Source organism: Nerophis ophidion, linkage group LG09, assembly GCF_033978795.1.
Source record: "Nerophis ophidion isolate RoL-2023_Sa linkage group LG09, RoL_Noph_v1.0, whole genome shotgun sequence".
In the NCBI taxonomy this organism is placed as follows: domain Eukaryota; kingdom Metazoa; phylum Chordata; class Actinopteri; order Syngnathiformes; family Syngnathidae; genus Nerophis; species Nerophis ophidion.
The window spans coordinates 77,197,572-77,218,033 of NC_084619.1; the positions used below are offsets into that span (position 1 = coordinate 77,197,572).

Genomic DNA, 20,462 nt, shown 5'->3' on the forward strand with positions numbered 1-20,462 from the left:
GGCTTTTCTATTCCCAGCCCTCGAATCTAACCTAGTCAGTAACAAGAGCCAAGATTGATTAGAGGCAAGCTACCTTAAACAGCGGGATTTGGGCTTTTGACCCGGCCTTACGTCGAACACAAAAGGAAGCGGGACAAACGCTGAATAAACACAGGGTAGTTAGAGCTAGGTGAGTTGCCTCGCCATCCAGCTGAGTAGTGCCTATGTCGCTGGAGCAGCCTGGTAACACCCAACTGTGCCGAGAGGCCAGGACCCCATTGACGGAGAGCAGGATTTGACTCGCAAGAAGGACCTTGTGCGTTAGGGACGGCGTGGCGCAGTGGGAGAGTGGCCGTGCGCAGCCTGAGGGTCCTTGGTTCAATCCCCACCTACTACCAACCTCGTCACCTTGTTGTGTCCTGAGCAAGACACTTCACCCTTGCTCCTGATGGGTGCTGGTTAGCGCCTTGCATGGCAGCTCCCTCCATCAGTGTGTGAATGTGGAAGTAGTGTCAAAGCGCTTTGAGTACCTTGAAGGTAGAAAAGTGCTATACAAGTACAACCCATTTATTATTTATTTAATTACCAGAATCTAACTATATATATATATATATATATATATATATATAAAACACACCTACAGTACCTTATATGTATACACATACATATGAGGCCTTCTATGACCAAGATACAACATTTTACAATTAAACATTCGAAAAAGGTTAGCTTTACTTGCAATTTGTTTTGAAGAACTCTGCATTAAAACGTGCCTCCTGTCATGCTTTCATCGTTGCTAATGACAATGACACTTCAACCTTGCCCGAGATGCTCTTGGAGTGGTCTACGGTTGTGCTTCCTGATGTGTGGAAGATACTAGTCACTGTCAGAGGAAGTGCTTACACACACTCACCAGTTGGTGTACAGGCTGGTGATTGTGGGCTCGCCGTGGCTGTCCAGGTGCTGCGTCTGCTGCAGGAGGACGTTGTTGAAAACCCTGGTGATGTCAATGGTGACGTAATTCTCGATGGACTGCAGTACAGTCATGTAGGCCCGCACACTGGTCAGCAGCTCGCTGGGCTTGGCGATCTCTTGAGTGGCCTGGTTGTACATGGTCATGCCCACGATGGACCTGGGAGAAGAGGAAGAGCTGTAGACCGTGGACTCTAAACTGAGCAATATGGTGGAATTTCTCGACTTTCTTTCTGTGAGCTGTAAAAGAATGTTTACTTGGTAAATCGGATCTCCAGGTGGGAGGTCAGGTACTCTCTTGGCGTGAAGGTGTGCTCCCACACTGCCAAGTTGGGGACGTAGTTGATGGAGAAGCAGAGTTCTGATAGTGCAGTGTGAAGTTTGTCCAAACTGGAGAAATACAAAGCAGCGATTTAAAAAAAAAGGAAAATAATTGCAAGTCTGAGTCTCAAACTGCTGATTGAGAAAAATAATCAACAGGTTAAAAAGAGAACAAGAAAAAGCTCACTTACTTTGTGACCAGTAGTCTGTTCTTCCTCATGCTCTCCACTCCTGGTTTCTCTCTCTCCGGTTCACCCTTCTTCCCAGTCGCCTTCTTGCTCTTCTTGTTCACGGCCTGGCTGATGGTTTTGGCACAATGTTTGGGAAGCAGCTGCAGATGGAAAAGCATGACGGAGGGTCAGACATGAAGTTGATAAAGACTGACATGGCCTTTTCTTCTAGCCCCGCTTATACATTGCAGTATGTTAGAAGAGACATTATCAGCAGATGACTTTGTCACGCTGCACTGCTGTCATCTTGTGGACAATCATTCTGCACTCATCTTTTTCTCAATGCTCCTTCTTTTGGAGATATTCTCATTCAAGTCAATGAAAACTTGTCCCCTCCAGGCTAGACTACTGCAACACACTTCTTGTGGGGATCCCCAGCAAGAACATCCAGAAGAGTGCTGCTAGGATTCTGATCAGAGTGTGGAAATATGACTATTTCACACCAATTCTCAAATCCCTTCACTGGCTTCCTGTTCCACTCAGGATTGAATACAAAGTCTCCCTAATAACCCAACAGTGCCTCCATGGAAATGCCCCCTCCCCCAACCTCAAAGTACTACTCACCCCCAAATCCTACTCACGACACCTCCGCTCCGGACAGGCTAACCTCCTCCAACCTCCGAGGACAAAGCTACGAACAATGGGAGACAGGGCTTTCTGCTCCGCCGCTCCCAGTCTGTGGAACGCACTCCCTGACCACCTGAGGGTACCACAGACTGTGGATGCTTTTAAAAAAGGCTTAAAACCCCTTCTTTTAAAAAAAGCCTTTTTTTTTTTTAGATATCTGCATACTAGTTCTAGCTATTAGGCTGTTCTAGTATTTATTTTTATTATCTTTTTGTTTAATACACTGCAGCACTTTGAGGTTGTTTATTCAATGTAATGTGGTTTTTACTAATAAAATCTATTATTATTATTAAAAAACTGCGTTTGTCCCAAGTGGGCACATCCAGCAACAAATACAGCAGCAAATGGCAAATAGCAATTAGACAGTGTAAACCTTTAGTAGCTGTTAATGCTGACTTTAAAAACAGAAACAGCACACGGATAGTGAATAATAAGGTTATTTAAAGATGATTTTAAAAATGCTAATATTGTTCAACTTTCCTCTCAAGCAGATGGACAACTGTGATAAAAGACCGACTATCGACTACAGATAACCTTGCCTCAAAGACAGGACTTTTTCTGTATCAACTAGGAAGGAGCGGTTACAAACTATCTATTAACCTTCAATACAGTTCTACTCCATCAAAGACCTTCACAAGATTATTTGACAAACATGCTGACTGGGAAAAGTTGGCAGACAAACCAAAGGACTGGATGAATACAAATGGCTGGAAAGTCAACAAAACGGTAGCACACTTCAATCAAAGCATCTTGAGTGCAGCCAAGACCACAGTACCAAGAGGTGCTCGAAAGAACTACAAACTGAATTGGTCTGAAGAACTCCAGGCCCTAGAAGATGAAGTTACAAAAGCAACAGAAGAGGTGAAGAAAAACCCAACCACTGAAAACACCACCAATCAAAGGGTTTATCATGCAAAGCACAAGAAAACCTGCACAAGTTTCAGTCCATCAGAAAGGAAGAGCAATGACACAGAGGCACAAAGACTGTTGGCCAATGGTGCTTTGATGTACAAAGGCCAGGTACTGATGATGGATGGTTCGGTGTTCATTCAGCATGTGGGCAGAATAAAAGTGCCAATGCTGATAGAATCTTCAGCTTTATTGGCACGCTCATGGATCACACACCCTTGCGACATGTGTTCTCAAGAGTTTGGGGAGCGTTAGGTTGGCTGAGGTCCTATACTAAAAAACATCAAAGGTGATTAACGCATAGTGCACATAACACATGTGTGGTTTGTCTTGAAACTTTGTCATAGTTTTGAGCAGGTAGAGTTCCAAGCCTACATGCCTTTGATACATTTGACAGACAATGATACAAACATCTGACTAAATGTAGTCCTACATCACTGGAATCTACAATCACCCCTTGGTAACCCTCTAGTAGCGAAGTGATTGTTGCCACTATAAATGTGGCTGTGGGGGCGTGGCCTGGGGCAGAGTCAATATGATATCCTCATATTTATGACATCATGACTACTTTGCTTGGCAATGATGCACATATATTGTTTAAAAAAAGGTTAAAGAAATGCTTTACATATATTTAAAGACAAATCTGTGTTAATGTTATAACATATGTTTTCTTACATCATATTGTTTTGCTCCATTTTTCAATTGTTGCTGCTTATTGTAAAAGCTAACATAGGCCACACTATATTCTGCTCTCCCTGATTGTTGTAATTTAGTTTGCCAAATACGTACACTGTCCTTTGAAGTACATATGATGAATTAACTTCTGGTTTATTGATATTCTACACAATTTAGTCACTGTAAAACTAACATTTTTCGAACAATATAAGTCGCTTTTTTTTTTTCATAGTTTGGCCGGGGGTGCGACTTATACTCAGGTGCGACTTATGTGTGAAATTATTAACACAATACCGTAAAATATCAAATAATATTATTTAGCTCATTCACGTAAGAGACTAGACGTATAAGATTTCATGGGATTTATGGATTAGGAGTGAGAGATAGTTTGGTAAAGGTATAGCATGTTCTATATGTTATAGTTATTTGAATGACTCTTACCATAATATGTTAGGTTAACATAGCAGTTGCTTATTTATGCCTCATATAACCTACACTTATTCAGTCTGTTGTTATTTATTTTGAATTGTCTTTCAAATGTCTATTCTTGGTGTTGGGTTTTGTCAAACAAATTTCCCCCCAAAATGCGACTTATACTCCAGTGCTACTTATATATGTTTTTTTCCTTCATTATTATGCATTTTCGGCCGGTGCGATGTATACTCCAGAGCGATTTATAATCCGAAAAATACGGTAATTAATTGATTCCTTCAGGAGAGTTCCCTCAGGAAAATTAAAATTCCAGCAGCAGTGTACAGAATTGAGATCAAATTTAAAAAGTCAATAATGGGGGGTATAAATGGAAACAAAATAGGAAAATATTACAATAAGAACGAAAGTAAAAAGCAACAATGGGAATAAAAATATAACATTAATATAAGAAGAGAAACTAGGCAGTAGTGAGCATGTTATGAAAAAGTATTGCACTATTATTGTTTTGCAACCCCTGTCATCCTAGTACCCCCCACCCCCCCAAAGAGGAGTTGTACAGTCTAATGGGGTGTGGGACAAAGGACTTTTTGAGTCTATTAGTCCTGCACTTGGGATGAAGCAGTCTAGCACTGAACAGGCTCCTCTGGCTACTGATAACATTATGTGTTGATTTATTGACTGAGGGTTGTATCTGCAATGACAACATTAATACTGTAGGTGTGTCTTCCTACCTGGTCACTGAGGGTACATTGTTCAGTGCAGATATCAGTGATCAGATTTCGGGCTTGTTTGGCCATCTCATCCAAAAACATGTTACACAAGGACAAGCTGCGGTCTCCTATGTGATGACGCTGCAGGACCAACCAGAATGCACAAGACAAGGTGATTATGTCAATATGCTAATAATAATGATAATAGATGTGTTATGTTTAAGTGTATCCGCTCACCTCTTCGGGACACAGCTCGTGCGTGCAGGACATGAAGTGTGTGCAGAGCAAGGGGAAGCAGATGGAGTGACGGCTCTGCGAGGGAAGCTCTAAGCACTGCTGGAACATCTTTTCAAAAGCACGACTGTAGAAGCTGCACAAAGCAGGAAGACACAAACAATACGTTTTCATGACGTTGACAGTATCTCACGGAAGTAAGCGACTGCTGCTATGACAACACGGCCCGCTTTACCAGAATATGGAGAGGTCTGACGTCTCCACCAGCATCTCCACAAGCGAGTCCACCATCTTGGTGTGGAAGATGATGGTGTTCATCATTTTGCCCAGCTCCTTGTGGTCGGCGATACCCAGGCTAGCTTTGGACACGCTGGTGTAGGCCTGTACAGAGGAAAGGCCATCCCACAACTTCATTTTATGGCATACAAATACAACATTTGACAAGCTTTGAATACAGCCACAAACTGACCATTTCAACATTTGACAAGCTTTGAATACAGCTACAAACTGACCATTTCAACATTTGACAGGCTTTGAATACAGCTACAAACTGACCATTTCTCATGCAGACATTGAAACATTTTCCCCATTTTCTAAATACACCGAAACAACTGAAGAGTAGTTATATGAACATGTGCTACAAACGCCAAAAGCAGTGAAGTTGGCACATAGTTTGAATGGTAAATAAAAACAGAATCCAATGATTTGCAAATCCTTTTCAACCTATATTCCAAAGAGGAAAAATAAACATCCGGACTATTCTAGGCACAAAGTTCAAAAGCCAGCATCTGTGCTCCAGGTTTTGGAGCAACATATGTTGCCATCCAAGCAACGTCTTTTTCATGGACGCCCCTGCTTATTTCAGCAAGACAATACCAAGCCACGTATTACAACAGCGTGGCTTCATGGTAAAAGAGTGCGGGATCTAGACTGGCCTGCCAGTAGTCCAGACCTGTCTCCCTATTCAGAGTGTGTGGCGCATTATGAAGCATAAAATACCACAAATGTTGAACAACTTAAGCTGTACATTAAGCAAGAATGGGAATAAATTCCACCTGAAAAACTTCAAAAATGTGTCTCCCAGTTCCCAAAGGTTTACTGAGTGTTGTGAAAAGGAAAGGCCATGTAACACACTGGTAAAAATGCCCCTATGACAACTTTTTTGCAATGTCTTGCTGCCATTAAATTCTAAGATAATGATTATTTGCAAAAAAAAAATAGTTTCTCAGTTCAAAAATTAAATATCTTGTATTTTCAGTTTATTCAATTGAATATAAGTTGGAAAGGATTTGCAAATTATTGTATTCTGTGTTTATTTACGAATTACGCAACGTGCAAACTTTACTGGTTTTGTATTTCGGAGCCTTGATTAGTTCCAGCTGAGGTACTTTGCTGCCGATCCCAAAGATTCGCAGCCCTAGCCTGTACTGTATGTGACACTTTTTAGCTTACAAGGTTTCCTTTATACACCAAAATCACAGGGGTGGAACGGTACTCAAAAATTTCGGTACGTACCTCGGTTAAGAGGTCACAGTTCGGTTCATTTTCGGTACAGTAAGAAAACAAGAAAATATAATTTTTTGGTTCTTTATTTACCAAATTTGCAAAATCTTCTACCAAACATTTTTTTCTTAGTGGAATATTTGATGTGACGTAATGGGAACCTTGGATAGGTCAATAATTCATAATAACATTGATTTTGATTCAATATTATGTTTTGAGCAATGACAGAGTGAAAGAAAAAAAATGCTTTGTTTTATTATTCAACGTTGCAACTTTTTCTAAATTACATTTAACCTTCAAGCTTTTTTATTTCACTTTTGTTGTGTTTTTGTTTATTTTAATAGTATTTTTAGAATGTGCCATGGGCCTTTAAAACATTAGCTGTGGGCTGCAAATGGCCTCCGGGGCACGCTTTTGACACCCTGCTATAGATAATAAAAAATAAAATCTGATAAATCTATGGGTAAAAAGCAGAGCCTGGAGACACATGCGCATTTATCATAACTCTCTCGCTCTCTCTGTCTCTGCCCCTCCCTCACCAATGTTGCTGCTGTGTGCACAATTTGTTTTGTTTTTAACCCATTATTAACCCTGAATGTACATCATTAATACACGCAACCACAACTCAAAATGCCGGACATTTGAGGCATTTAAGAAACTCCACCCGGACAGCCCCGCAAAAGAGGACATGTCCGGTGAATAGAGGAGGTATGGTCAGTCTATCCTAGCCTGGTCGCTGCTAGCACCGGACATGTCCTCTTTTACTAGCATGCTAGCAGCGACTGGGCTAGGATAGACTGACCATACCTCCTCTTTTCACCGGACATGTCCTGTTTTACTAGCATGCTAGCAGTGACTGGGCTAGGATAGACTGACCATACCTCCTCTTTTCACCGGACATGTCCTCTTTTACTAGCATGCTAGCAGTGACTGGGCTAGGATAGACTGACCATACCTCCTCTTTTCACCGGACATGTTCTCTTTTACTAGCATGCTAGCAGTGACTGGGCTAGGATAGACTGACCATACCTCCTCTTTTCACCGGACATGTTCTCTTTTACTAGCATGCTAGCAGCGACTGGGCTAGGATAGACTGACCATACCTCCTCTTTTCACCGGACATGTCCTCTTTTGCAAGCATGCTAGCAGTGACTGGGCTAGGATAGACTGACCATACCTCCTCTTTTCACCGGACATGTCCTCTTTTACTAGCATGCTAGCAGTGACTGGGCTAGGATAGACTGACCATACCTCCTCTTTTCACCGGACATGTCCTCTTTTACTAGCATGCTAGCAGTGATCGGGCTAGGATAGACTGACCATACCTCCTCTTTTCACCGGACATGTCCTCTTTTACTAGCATGCTAGCAGTGATTGGGCTAGGATAGACTGACCATACCTCCTCTTTTCACCGGACATGTCCTGTTTTGCTAGCATGCTAGCAGTGATCGGGCTAGGATAGACTGACCATACCTCCTCTTTTCACCGGACATGTCCTGTTTTGCGGAGCTGTCAGGGTAGAGTTTCTTAAATGATCAATATTTTGAGTATTGTTTACGCTACTTAATATGTCTGTGTGGAAACTGGTTCGGTACACCTCCGCACCGAACCGAAACCCCCGTACCGAAACGGTTGAATACAAATACATGTACCATCATCACACCCTTACAAAATCATTGATCATTGTTGACGTGGTGGAAAGAAGTTTTGGGAAGTTGCTTTGTCACCTGCAGTCTGAACCAGTCGAGCCTCATGCCCCTGAAGTCAAAGACCTCCCCATCCTCCACTGCAAGGCAGAGCAGAACATCTTAGCACAGCTGTGGTCTCCATGGTGACAGAGACTGTACTGAAGTTGCACCTTGTTTGACACTGAGGGAGGTCATAGTGTTGACAAAGGAAGACATGATGATGGACTCATCCTCCGGACACACAGACAGGTTCTAGCAGACAGAGAAAAGCAACCGTGAACATGTTGAGTTGTGCACATGTGCCAAAGTTATCGAGGCCTATGAGCCACAAACTGATGGAGAGAAGAAGCCGGGATCCAGAAAGTACTAAACCATGGTGAACATGAGGTGCACTTGAAAGTACCGTGTTCAATAACCTGTGGTTTCTCAGGTGGACGCCAGACTTTTGTTGATTTACAAAAGCACTCAAACACTTAAACATTAGCTCGCCGTTAGCTGAGAATCGGCTCTCAGCCAATCACTGCCAACTCGAGAGAGCTCTGTGATTGGCACAGCAGGAAAGGGGCGGGTCCTCCTTGTCAGAATAACAGGTGAATAAGAGCACCTGTGTGTTCCTGAATGTGAGTATCATGTAAGGCTGGGCAATATATATCCAGTTTGTAAGATATAGCAATATATTTTTAAACAAGATGTGAATTAAGAAAAATAATGTAATATCGAAATCATTTATTTCAAGTTAAAATGATCACATTCTGCTTATTTGTTGTGTTCCTTGTACTCCCCCGCGTCCCACCTCCTCTCAACACTCCATGGGCTAATAAACCCCCCTTCCTCCTTCCAAGGAGGATATATCAACATACTCCATATACCGCGGGTTTGTCTCTGTGCCATATAGAAGATGACTAACGTATTTTTCGGATTATTTGTCGCAGTTTTTTTTCATAGTTTGGGCGGGGGTGCGACTTATACTCAGGAGCGCCTTATGTGTGAAATTATTAACACATTACAGTAAAATATCAAATAATATTATTTATCTCATTCACGTAAGAGACTAGACGTATAAGATTTCATGGGATTTATGGATTAGGAGTGAGAGATAGTTTGGTAAAGGTATAGCATGTTCTTTATGTTATAGTTATTTGAATGACTCTTACCATAATATGTTAGCTTAACATAGCAGTTGCTTATTTATGCCTCATATAACCTACACTTATTCAGCCTGTTCACTATTCTTTATTTATTTTAAATTGCCTTTCAAATGTCGTGTTTTATCAAATAAATTTTCCCCAAAAATGGGACTTATACTACTACAGTGCGAATTATTTATGTTTTTTTCATTTTTATTATACATTTTCACCAGGTGCGACTTATACTGCGGAGTGACTTATACTCAGAAAAATACGGTATATCGTGATAATGGAGTATATGTATCTTTTTAGCTGCTGGCATTACACTACAGGTTCTTCCCACTCTTTCCTGTCTCTCCTTCTCACAGACAGCAAGCACACCTTCTTACATACGTCACATACTGTCACCTCATACCTCACATACTGTCACCTCATACCTCACATACTGTCACCTCATACCTCACATACTGTCACCTCACACGTCACATACTGTCACCTCATACCTCACATACTGTCACCTCACACCTCACATACTGTCACCTCATACCTCACATACTGTCACCTCATACCTCACATACTGTCACCTCATACCTCACATACTGTCACCTCATACCTCACATACTGTCACCTCACACCTCACATACTGTCACCTCATACCTCACATACTGTCACCTCATACCTCACATACTGTCACCTCATACGTCACATACTGTCACCTCACACGTCACATACTGTCACCTCATACCTCACATACTGTCACCTCATACCTCACATACTGTCACCTCACACGTCACATACTGTCACCTCATACCTCACATACTGTCACCTCATACCTCACATACTGTCACCTCACACGTCACATACTGTCACCTCATACCTCACATACTGTCACCTCATACCTCACATACTGTCACCTCATACCTCACATACTGTCACCTCATACCTCACATACTGTCACCTCATACCTCACATACTGTCACCTCATACCTCACATACTGTCACCTCATACCTCACATACTGTCACCTCATACCTCACATACTGTCACCTCACACCTCACATACTGTCACCTCATACCTCACATACTGTCACCTCATACCTCACATACTGTCACCTCATACGTCACATACTGTCACCTCATACCTCACATACTGTCACCTCATACCTCACATACTGTCACCTCATACCTCACATACTGTCACCTCATACGTCACATACTGTCACCTCACACGTCACATACTGTCACCTCATACCTCACATACTGTCACCTCATACGTCACATACTGTCACCTCACACCTCACATACTGTCACCTCACACCTCACATACTGTCACCTCACACCTCACATACTGTCACCTCATACCTCACATACTGTCACCTCATACCTCACATACGGTCACCTCATACCTCACATACTGTCACCTCATACCTCACATACTGTCACCTCATACATATAAATGATAAATGGGTTGTACTTGTATAGCGCTTTTCTACCTTCAAGGTACTCAAAGCGCTTTGACACTACTTCCACATTTACCCATTCACACACTGATGGAGGGAGCTGCCATGCAAGGCGCCAACCAGCACCGATCAGGAGCAAGGGTGAAGTGTCTTGCTCAGGACACAACGGACGTGACGAGGTTGGTACTAGGTGGGAATTGAACCAGGGACGCTCGGGTTGTGCACGGCCACTCTTCCACTGCGCCACGCCGACCCTCACATACTGTCACCTCACACGTCACATACTGTCACCTCATACGTCACATACTGTCACCTCATACCTCACATACTGTCACCTCATACCTCACATACTGTCACCTCATACCTCACATACTGTCACCTCATACCTCACATACTGTCACCTCATACCTCACATACTGTCACCTCATACCTCACATACTGTCACCTCATATGTCACATACTGTCACCTCATACCTCACATACTGTCACCTCATACGTCACATACTGTCACCTCATACGTCACATACTGTCACCTCATACGTCACATACTGTCACCTCATACCTCACATACTGTCACCTCATACCTCACATACTGTCACCTCATACCTCACATACTGTCACCTCATACCTCACATACTGTCACCTCACACGTCACATACGTATACGCCTTCACGGAGCAGAGAAGTAGCAGCATGGGTAACGTTAGTTGTGGTGCCAGCGGAGCCGTGCGAGTGGCGATACGAGAGAAAGAAGGTGCCAAACTGGTAACAAATGGAGGAAGAATGAATTCCCAATAAAAACAGCAGGGAGTCCATCGTCTGGCGGTGGTTTGGCTTCAAGTGGGAAGATGTCGAACAGACAACCGTAATTTGTCAAGTGTGGGGCAAAAGCGTTGCTACAAAAAGTAGCATTACTGCTAATATGTAGCATCATTTGAAAAGTCACCTGCTAGAGAATGAAGAGTGATTACTCCGCATGTCAACATCTCTATTAGGTGCCACACGGCCACACCAACAAAATGCCGAGGCAACCATTTCCACATCAACACTGTATTAAAAAAATAGTGGACAACATAAGTAGATAACGTCCGCAGTAACCCACCACATAGCGATTTGATTTCCTATTATGCAGCTCATTTTTATTTGACAGTTATTGAAATATCTTGTGTGACATCATGCACAAAAGTGCACTTTATTTGTCTTAAAATATTGTAGTGGTGTTCTGTACAAAAAGTATGCTTTAATTTAGTGTTGTTTTGATATGTCATCTTAGTGACATCATGCACAGAAGTGCACTAATAGCTTGTTTTAAAATGTCTCTGACAATCTTGCACTTTATGTTTTGGAAATGACATGAATGTTTGTGCCATTGCTTAAAAACTGTTTAAGAAATACACTTTTGGTCAATTGACTTAGTTGTGATTTCCCTCTCTGCATGAAAGTTTAAAAGTAGCATATATGAATGCAGTATGAAGAAGAATGTTTGAATGTAGACACATAGAATCATCATACTGCTGTCATTATATGCATCAAGTGTTCATTCAAGGCTAAGGTACAATATGGAGATATATATCGTGCATCGTGAAATAGCCTAAAAATATTGAGATATTAAAAATAAAGCCATATAGCCCAGCCCTACTTGCACATATTCATGATTGGTTGGTTGTTTACTAGAATGAGTCAAGATTGGTTAAAATTAGGGCATAACATTAGGGACAGGCCAATCAGTAGATGGCAGAGGGATTCTCTTCCTTCGATGTGTCTTTTAGCGATGTAGACCACGTCCAGGAAACCCACAATGAGTCCACTTGGCCACATTTGCAAAAATGTATGTCTGGATAAATCATTTGAGTAGTTTACCATGTAAGCCCAAATCAAAACTGTTCTGGAGTTGCCAATGCTTACGACAAATGCTGCCGAAGTGAGGAAGATCACAGTCAAGTCACTTCCTTGGTGCTGACCAGAACCGCACGTGTGTGACAGTCCATTACATTGTCGACTGGGAATTAAAAAGGGCCTACCTGCAAATGTATTTTTTATCTGAGCTTGATACATTTTGTATCATTTGCACAGCAATGTTTTTTATTTGACGTAGAAATAATATTTTTCCATTTCATTTATGTTAAGTAATTCTGTGCTACTTAAAGGTTTTATTTCCTGTGTTGTTAATACCTATCTTGAATAACTGGCTGTTTAAAAGTGTTTACAGTACAGTTGTCATTCACTTCAATTTCACTGAATCCCGCTCAAAAATTTATATTTTCATACATATACTTTCATCGGAAAATATATCTCAGATATATATTGAATATCGAGTTTAAGTAAAAATATATCGAGATACACTTTTTTGCCCATATCGCCCAGCCCTAGTATTGCTCAGGTGAAGTTACTCTACTGGTACTCAAAGGTAAACCAGTTTTGCAGCCAGCAGAAAGATCTTCAAATACAAAGTCCTGCTGAGTGAAAGACATTTTCTTACTCCTTCATCTTTTCACTACAGTGTTTTGGATCAATGTTGGTGTCTTGAAAAACATTTACATGGCAATGAACTCCAAATGAAGAAAGGTGTTAGAATAATTATATATAAGTTAAAAGCCGTTGCTCTAGTTATTATTTAATGTGCTCAAGCTGTACTTTTTATTTTCGTGCAAAGGCACATAACCCGTTATCTTCCACCGCAAGTTAGGAGTTGTCTCGCCGCAGGTGGTTCTGTTTTTCAGCCTGCTAACAGCCAAAGACGGACCTCAAGTACCTCAACGAAGATAAGGCAACACCGGGCAGACAACGCAAAGACAGGACGAAATCACAAGGCTCAGCACATTTCCATTCTGAATAATCACGTACTGTGTCTACTGAGCTGCTTGCATTATATGTGACCCCTCCCTTTAGAAGCATCCTCAGCGATGTAACTAGGGAACTCCTCAATAAAATGGGGGGGCGCGTGGGCTGTTCCTCAGAGCGTGGGGTGAGACTGTAACTGAGTGTGCAGCTCCATGCTTTTTCCTCATGAGCAAAATTGAACGCTGTTTCTGCCTGATTCCTTGCTTCTTGTTCCATTTAATACAAACCCCGTTTCCATTTGAGTTAGAACATTGTGTTAGATGTAAATATAAACAGAATACAATGATTTGCAAATCCTTTTCAAGCCATATTCAGTTGAATATGCTACAAAGACAACATATTTGATGTTCAAACTTATAAACTTTATTTTTTTTTGCAAATAATTAACTTTAGAATTTGATGTCAGCAACACGTGACAAAGAAATCTGTAAGTGCAAGTTAAAACTCTACTATGCAAAGCCAAACCCATTTATCAACAGCACCCAGAAACGCCATTTAAGATGGAAAGATGCAAAGTGGAAAAGTGTCCTGTGGTCTGACAAGTCCACATTTCCAATTGTATTTGGAAACTGTGGACATGGTGTCCTCCAGAACAAAGAGGAAAATAACCATCCGGATTGTTACAGGCGCAGCGTGTAAAAGCCAGCATGTGTGATGGTATGGGGGTGTATTAGTGCCCAAGGCATGGGTAACTTACACATGTGTGAAGGCACCATTAATGCTGAATGGTCCATACAGGATTTGGAACAACATATGTTGTCATCCAAGCAACGTTATCATGGACGCCCCTGCTTATTTCAGCAAGACAAGTGTTACAACAGCGTGGCTTCGTAGTAAAAGAGTGCGGGTACTTTCCTGGCCCACCTGCAGTCCAGACCTGTCTCCCATGGAAAATGTGTGGTGCATTATGAAGCGTAAAATAGGACAGCAGAGACCCCGGACTGTTGAAGGACTGAAGCTCTACATAAAACAAGAATGGGAAAGAATTCCACTTTCAAAGCTTCAACAATTAGTTTCCTCAGTTCCCAAACGTTTGTTGAGTGTTGTTAAAAGAAAAGCTGATGTAACACAGTGGTGAACATGCCCTTTCCCAACTACTTTGGCACGTGTTGCAGCCATGAAATTCTAAGTTAATTATTATTTGCAAAAAAAATTAAGTATATGAGTTTGAACATGAAATACGTTGTCTTTGTAGTGCATTCAACTGAATATAGATTGAAAAAGATTTGCAAATCATTGTATTCCGTTTATATTTACATCTAACAATTTCCCAACTCGTATGGAAACGGGGTTTGTAGATAGTTTGGTGCTTAAACCCGACAAAAGGTGTTTCTTGTACCTGCACCAGCTCGTTGAGAACAACGGCATCAAACCCCGACAGGTACTGCACGTAGTATCGCTGCATGACTGGGCCGTACTTCCTGACGTGAGCTCTCAGCTCCTCCATGTAGAAGATCAACTCTGCAAGGTGTCTACAAGCAGACCACAACTCATGTTGAGGGCTTGCTCAAGTACAACTTTTGCGCCGCATACTTGTCAATGAAGTCATCTGTGCTTTTCTTCTGGATGTTGTCCGCATGTCGAAGCAACCAGATGATCTCGTCACGGGCAAACGACAATGCCATGAACACAAACAACGCCTAGGAGGACAGAGAGAGTTTGCGCTTAGTTGGAGCACATTTGTACAGACCTTGAAAATTTGCAGAGGTCAAACGTTTTCATGTCACTTTTTGTGCTTCTTTCAGTAAACTGCAATCACTGTGAGACAAGAACACACCTCTTTCTCTTTTCATGTACTTGAAGGCCCACTCCCAGTGTTCATGTACGTATGCAATGTAGGAACATGTAATATTTACATATTTTGATCATTTTAAGCATTGCCAAAACATTTATTTTTGGGCGTACTCATTTCACCAAGCACATCGCAACGTTGGCTATTTCTAGTACTACTAATCATGGCAGACTTGATGAGAGACAGCAAAGACTACTTTGGAACAAAGGATGATCCAAAAACTTCTATTTTCGAACCTGAATATAAGGAGGATGATCTACGAGTTTTAGAAGCTGTGTGCTAAACAGATGCAGCTTTAGTCAAACACTAAACATCATGGAGCCGTATTGCTAAGTGCTAAACAAGACATACAAACATATTAAGACAATCACTCACTGTACAATGTGTGCTCTCACTGGGATAAAGACCTATGGGATGGTTGTATCTTTTAGCACAGCGGTTCTCAACCTTTTTTCAGTGATGTACCCCCTGTGAATATTTGTTTAATTCAAGTACCCCCTAATCAGAGCAAAGCATTTTTGGTTGAAAAAAAGAGCCAAATAAGTAAAATAGAGCACTATGTCATCAGTTTCTGATTTATTAAATCGTATAACAGTGCAAAATATTGCTCATTTGACGGGGTCTTTCTTCAACTATTTGGAAAAAAAGATATAAAAATAACTAAAAATTTGTTGAAAAATAAACAAGTGATTCAATCAATCAATCAATGTTCATTTATATAGCCCTAAATCCCTAGTGTCTCAAAGGGCTGCACAAACCACAACACAAACAACTACGACATCCTCGGTTGGCCCACATCTAAATGCAGATTTCTCCACATAGAAGTAATCATCAACTTAAAGAGCCCTCTTTGGGGATTGTAATAGAGATCCATCTGGATTCATCAACTTACTTCTAAACATTTCTTCACAAAAAAAGAAATCTTTATGGAACATGTCCACAAAAAATCTAGCTGTCAACACTGAATATTGCATTGTTGTATTTCTTTTCACACTTTATGAACTTACATTCATATTTTGTTGAAGTATTATTCAATAAATATATTTATAAAGGATTTTTGAATTGTTGCTATTTTTAGAATATTTTTATAAAATCTCACGTACCCCTTGGCATACCTTCAAGTACCCCGTTTGAGAACCACTGCTTTAGCACAATACTTCCCTGCTTAGGTGATTATCAAAACATTTTCAGGTTAAAAAAAAAAAAGTTGAGAGGAAACAAGCATTTTTAACGTCTTCCTGCATTGTCTCACGGGTGTGAATTGAAAGTGAAAGTTTTCGGCTGATGTCCACAACTTTCTACAATGCAGGTAAGAGACAATATTTCAAATCTAAAATGACCTTCCACCAAGTCAGAAGTGATGCAGCAGCTCACTGGCTCAGTAAGTCAACAGCCACAATACTACTTCCGGGAGCAATCTCGTGTTAATAAAAGTAGTTCCTCGCTGTTATCTCTTACAATAACAATGTCGCTAATACTTTGGTTGTGATTTTTGGATGATTTAAATAGAGCTATTGATAGTGTTTAAAAAAACAAAAAAAGTCATTGTGAATGATGCTTTGAAATACTGCATTTCTCCTTGAGTGTTTTTTCATTGCATTGTGTTCTAACTACCTTTGGGCCCAACAGCCCTGGCTGGTCCGCTAAGACGGTGGCCAGCTCCTTGAGAGCGGACCTGAGGAATTTGCGCCTCTCTCGGTGCATGGAGCCTCTGTATGGCGGCAGAATGGAGGACACGTCAGAACACAGCAGCCACCAGATTGTTTTGACACATTGAGGGCAGCAAAGTGAGTACAGGACAGCGATGGTGGATGAATGGGAACAAAAGATGAAAGCGGGGGACAGATTAAGTACAGAGGAGGAAATGAGGAAAAGATAAAGACAGCGTAAGGAAGTCGTGGGTTAAAATCCCTAAGAAACATAAGAGCAAGTCGCTGATATGTCGGTTGGAAAGAGGAAAGTAGGTGATGAAAGGAATTAGTTTGAGGGAAAAAAACAATGCTGGGATAGATTCTTACGCATGAGACAGAGCCTGCTCCTTGCACTCTCTGATGTCATTGATGCGCTTGTTGTACCTGTCAAACATGTCATTATTTACACACATATATATACACACACATATATTTACATTACACATACAGCACAGGACAAAAGTTTGGACACAACTTCTCATTCAATGCCTTTTCTTTATTTTCATGACTATTTACATTGTAGATTGTCACTGAAGGCATCAAAACTATGACAGCTGTGAAGTGAAAACCATTTCAGGTGACTACCTCTTGAAGCTCATGGAGAGAATGCCAAGAGTGTGCAAAAGAGTTATCAGAGCAAAAGGGTGGCTATTTTGTACAAACTAGAATATAAAACATGTTTTCAGTTATTTCACCTTTTTTTGTTAAGTACATAACTCCACATATGTTCATTCATAATTTTAATGTGACAATCTACAATTTAAATAGTCATGAAAATAAAGAATTGAATGAGAAGGTGTGTCCAAACTTTTGGCCTCTACTGTATATTCACAATATTGTCTCTTATTGCAATAATGCAAGTTGACAACAATATCACAGCACAGCGCCTCTTGGTGGCCGATTGGAGCAGTCATTTTTATTTTTGTCAATTGACTTACTACCTGCTCTGCTGTAGATAGTTTTCTACATGTCCAATTACAGGAGGCTAATATTGCATGTAGTACAGTGTAATATTGCATGTAGTACAGTGTAATATTGCATGTAGTACAGTGTAATATTGCATGTAGTACAGTGTAATATTGCATGTAGTATAGTGTAATATTGCATGTAGTACAGTGTAATATTGCATATGGTACAGTGTAATATTGCATGTAGTACAGTGTAATATTGCATGTGGTATAGTGTAATATTGCATGTAGTATAGTGTAATATTGCATGTGGTATAGTGTAATATTGCATGTAGTACAGTGTAATATTGCATGTAGTACAGTGTAATGTTGCATGTAGTAAAGTGTAATATTGCATGTGGTATAGTGTATTATTGCATGTAGTATAGTGTAATATTGCATGTGGTACAGTGTAATGTTGCATGTAGTACAGTGTAATATTGCATGTAGTACAGTGTAATGTTGCATGTAGTACAGTGTAATATTGCATGTGGTATAGTGTAATATTGCATGTAGTACAGTGTAATATTGCATGTAGTACAGTGTAATATTGCATGTGGTACATTGTAATATTGCATGTAGTACAGTGTAATATTGCATGTAGTACAGTGTAATGTTGCATGTAGTACAGTGTAATGTTGCATGTAGTATAGTGTAATATTGCATGTGGTACAGTGTAATATTGCATGTAGTACAGTGTAATATTGCATGTGGTACATTGTAATATTGCATGTAGTACAGTGTAATATTGCATATGGTACAGTGTAATATTGCATGTAGTATAGTGTAATATTGCGTGTAGTACAGTGTAATATTGCATGTGGTATAGTGTAATATTGCATGTGGTATAGTGTAATATTGCATGTAGTATAGTGTAATGTTGCATGTAGTGCAGTGTAATGTTGCATGTAGTACAGTGTAATATTGCATGTGGTACAGTGTAATATTGCATGTGGTATAGTGTAATATTGCATGTAGTATAGTGTAATGTTGCATGTAGTGCAGTGTAATGTTGCATGTAGTATAGTGTAATTTTGCATGCAGTATAGTGTAATATTGCATGTAGTATAGTGTAATATTGCATGTAGTATAGTGTATATTGGATGTAGTATAGTGTAATGTTGCATGTAGCATAGTGAAACATTGCATGCAGTATAATGTAATGTTGCAGTTAGTATAGTGTAATGTTGCATGTAGTACTGTGTAATGTTGCATGTAGTATAGTGTATTATTGCATGCAGTATAGTGTAATATTGCATGTAGCATAGTGAAACATTGCATGCAGTATAGTGTAATATTGCATGTAGTATAATGTAATGTTGCATGTAGTATAGTGTAATATTGCATGCAGTATAGTGTAATATTGCATGCAGTATAGTGTAATGCTGCATGTAGTACAGTGTAATGTTGCATGTAGTACAGTGTAATATTGCATGCAGTATAGTGTAATATTGCATGTAGTATAGTGTAATGCTGCATGTAGTATAATGTTGCATGTAGTATAGTGTAATATTGCATGTAGCATAGTGAAACATTGCATGCAGTATAGTGTAATATTGCTTGTAGTATAATGTAATGTTGCATGTAGTATAATGTAATATTGCATGTAGTACAGTGTAATATTGCATGTAGTACAGTGTAATATTGCATGTGGTACAGTGTAATATTGCATGTAGTACAGTGTAATATTGCATGTAGTACAGTGTAATATTGCATGTAGTATAGTGTAATATTGCATGTGGTACAGTGTAATATTGCATGTAGTATAGTGTAATATTGCATGTGGTATAGTGTAATATTGCATGTAGTACAGTGTAACATTGCATGTAGTATAGTGTAACATTGCATTGAGTATAGTGTAATATTGCATGTAGTACAGTGTAATATTGCATGTAGTACAGTGTAATATTGCATGTGGTACTGTGTAATATTGCATGTAGTACAGTGTAATATTGCATGTAGTATAGTGTAATATTGCATGTAGTACAGTGTAATATTGCATGTAGTACAGTGTAATATTGCCTGTGGTACAGTGTAATATTGCATGTAGTACAGTGTAATATTGCATGTAGTATAGTGTAATATTGCATGTAGTACAGTGTAATATTGCATGTAGTACAGTGTAATATTGCATGTAGTACAGTGTAATATTGCATGCAGTATAGTGTAATATTGCATGTAGCGCAGTGTATAGCGTTCAAACTGTGACGGCGTGCCTTGCTCAGAGGCAAGTCAACAGTAGTCAAGAGGCAGAGAAGTATTTCCCCATGTTTTCTTTCAGCATGGAGACAGAAAGCACCATGCAGTGATGTTGGGGACTGGTGTGTCC

At 40.2% G+C, this 20,462-nt stretch overlaps 1 protein-coding gene across 4 annotated transcripts in view; it reads right to left on the reverse strand.

Moving 5' to 3' along the window:
• LOC133559754 (nck-associated protein 1) overlaps nucleotides 1-20,462 on the reverse strand; it is a 73,174-nt gene that overhangs the window by 17,385 nt on the left and 35,327 nt on the right. For all 4 annotated transcript variants that reach the window (XM_061911825.1, XM_061911823.1, XM_061911822.1 and 1 more), the window contains 12 exons: nucleotides 17,514-17,570; nucleotides 17,110-17,206; nucleotides 15,237-15,343; nucleotides 15,043-15,175; nucleotides 8,448-8,529; nucleotides 8,317-8,375; nucleotides 5,322-5,467; nucleotides 5,090-5,222; nucleotides 4,874-4,993; nucleotides 1,461-1,600; nucleotides 1,207-1,338; nucleotides 890-1,108 (listed from right to left, as the gene is read on the reverse strand). In XM_061911825.1, the coding sequence (XP_061767809.1) occupies nucleotides 890-1,108; nucleotides 1,207-1,338; nucleotides 1,461-1,600; nucleotides 4,874-4,993; nucleotides 5,090-5,222; nucleotides 5,322-5,467; nucleotides 8,317-8,375; nucleotides 8,448-8,529; nucleotides 15,043-15,175; nucleotides 15,237-15,343; nucleotides 17,110-17,206; nucleotides 17,514-17,570 (1,425 nt within the window). The remainder of the gene's footprint in view (nucleotides 1-889; nucleotides 1,109-1,206; nucleotides 1,339-1,460; nucleotides 1,601-4,873; nucleotides 4,994-5,089; nucleotides 5,223-5,321; nucleotides 5,468-8,316; nucleotides 8,376-8,447; nucleotides 8,530-15,042; nucleotides 15,176-15,236; nucleotides 15,344-17,109; nucleotides 17,207-17,513; nucleotides 17,571-20,462) is intronic.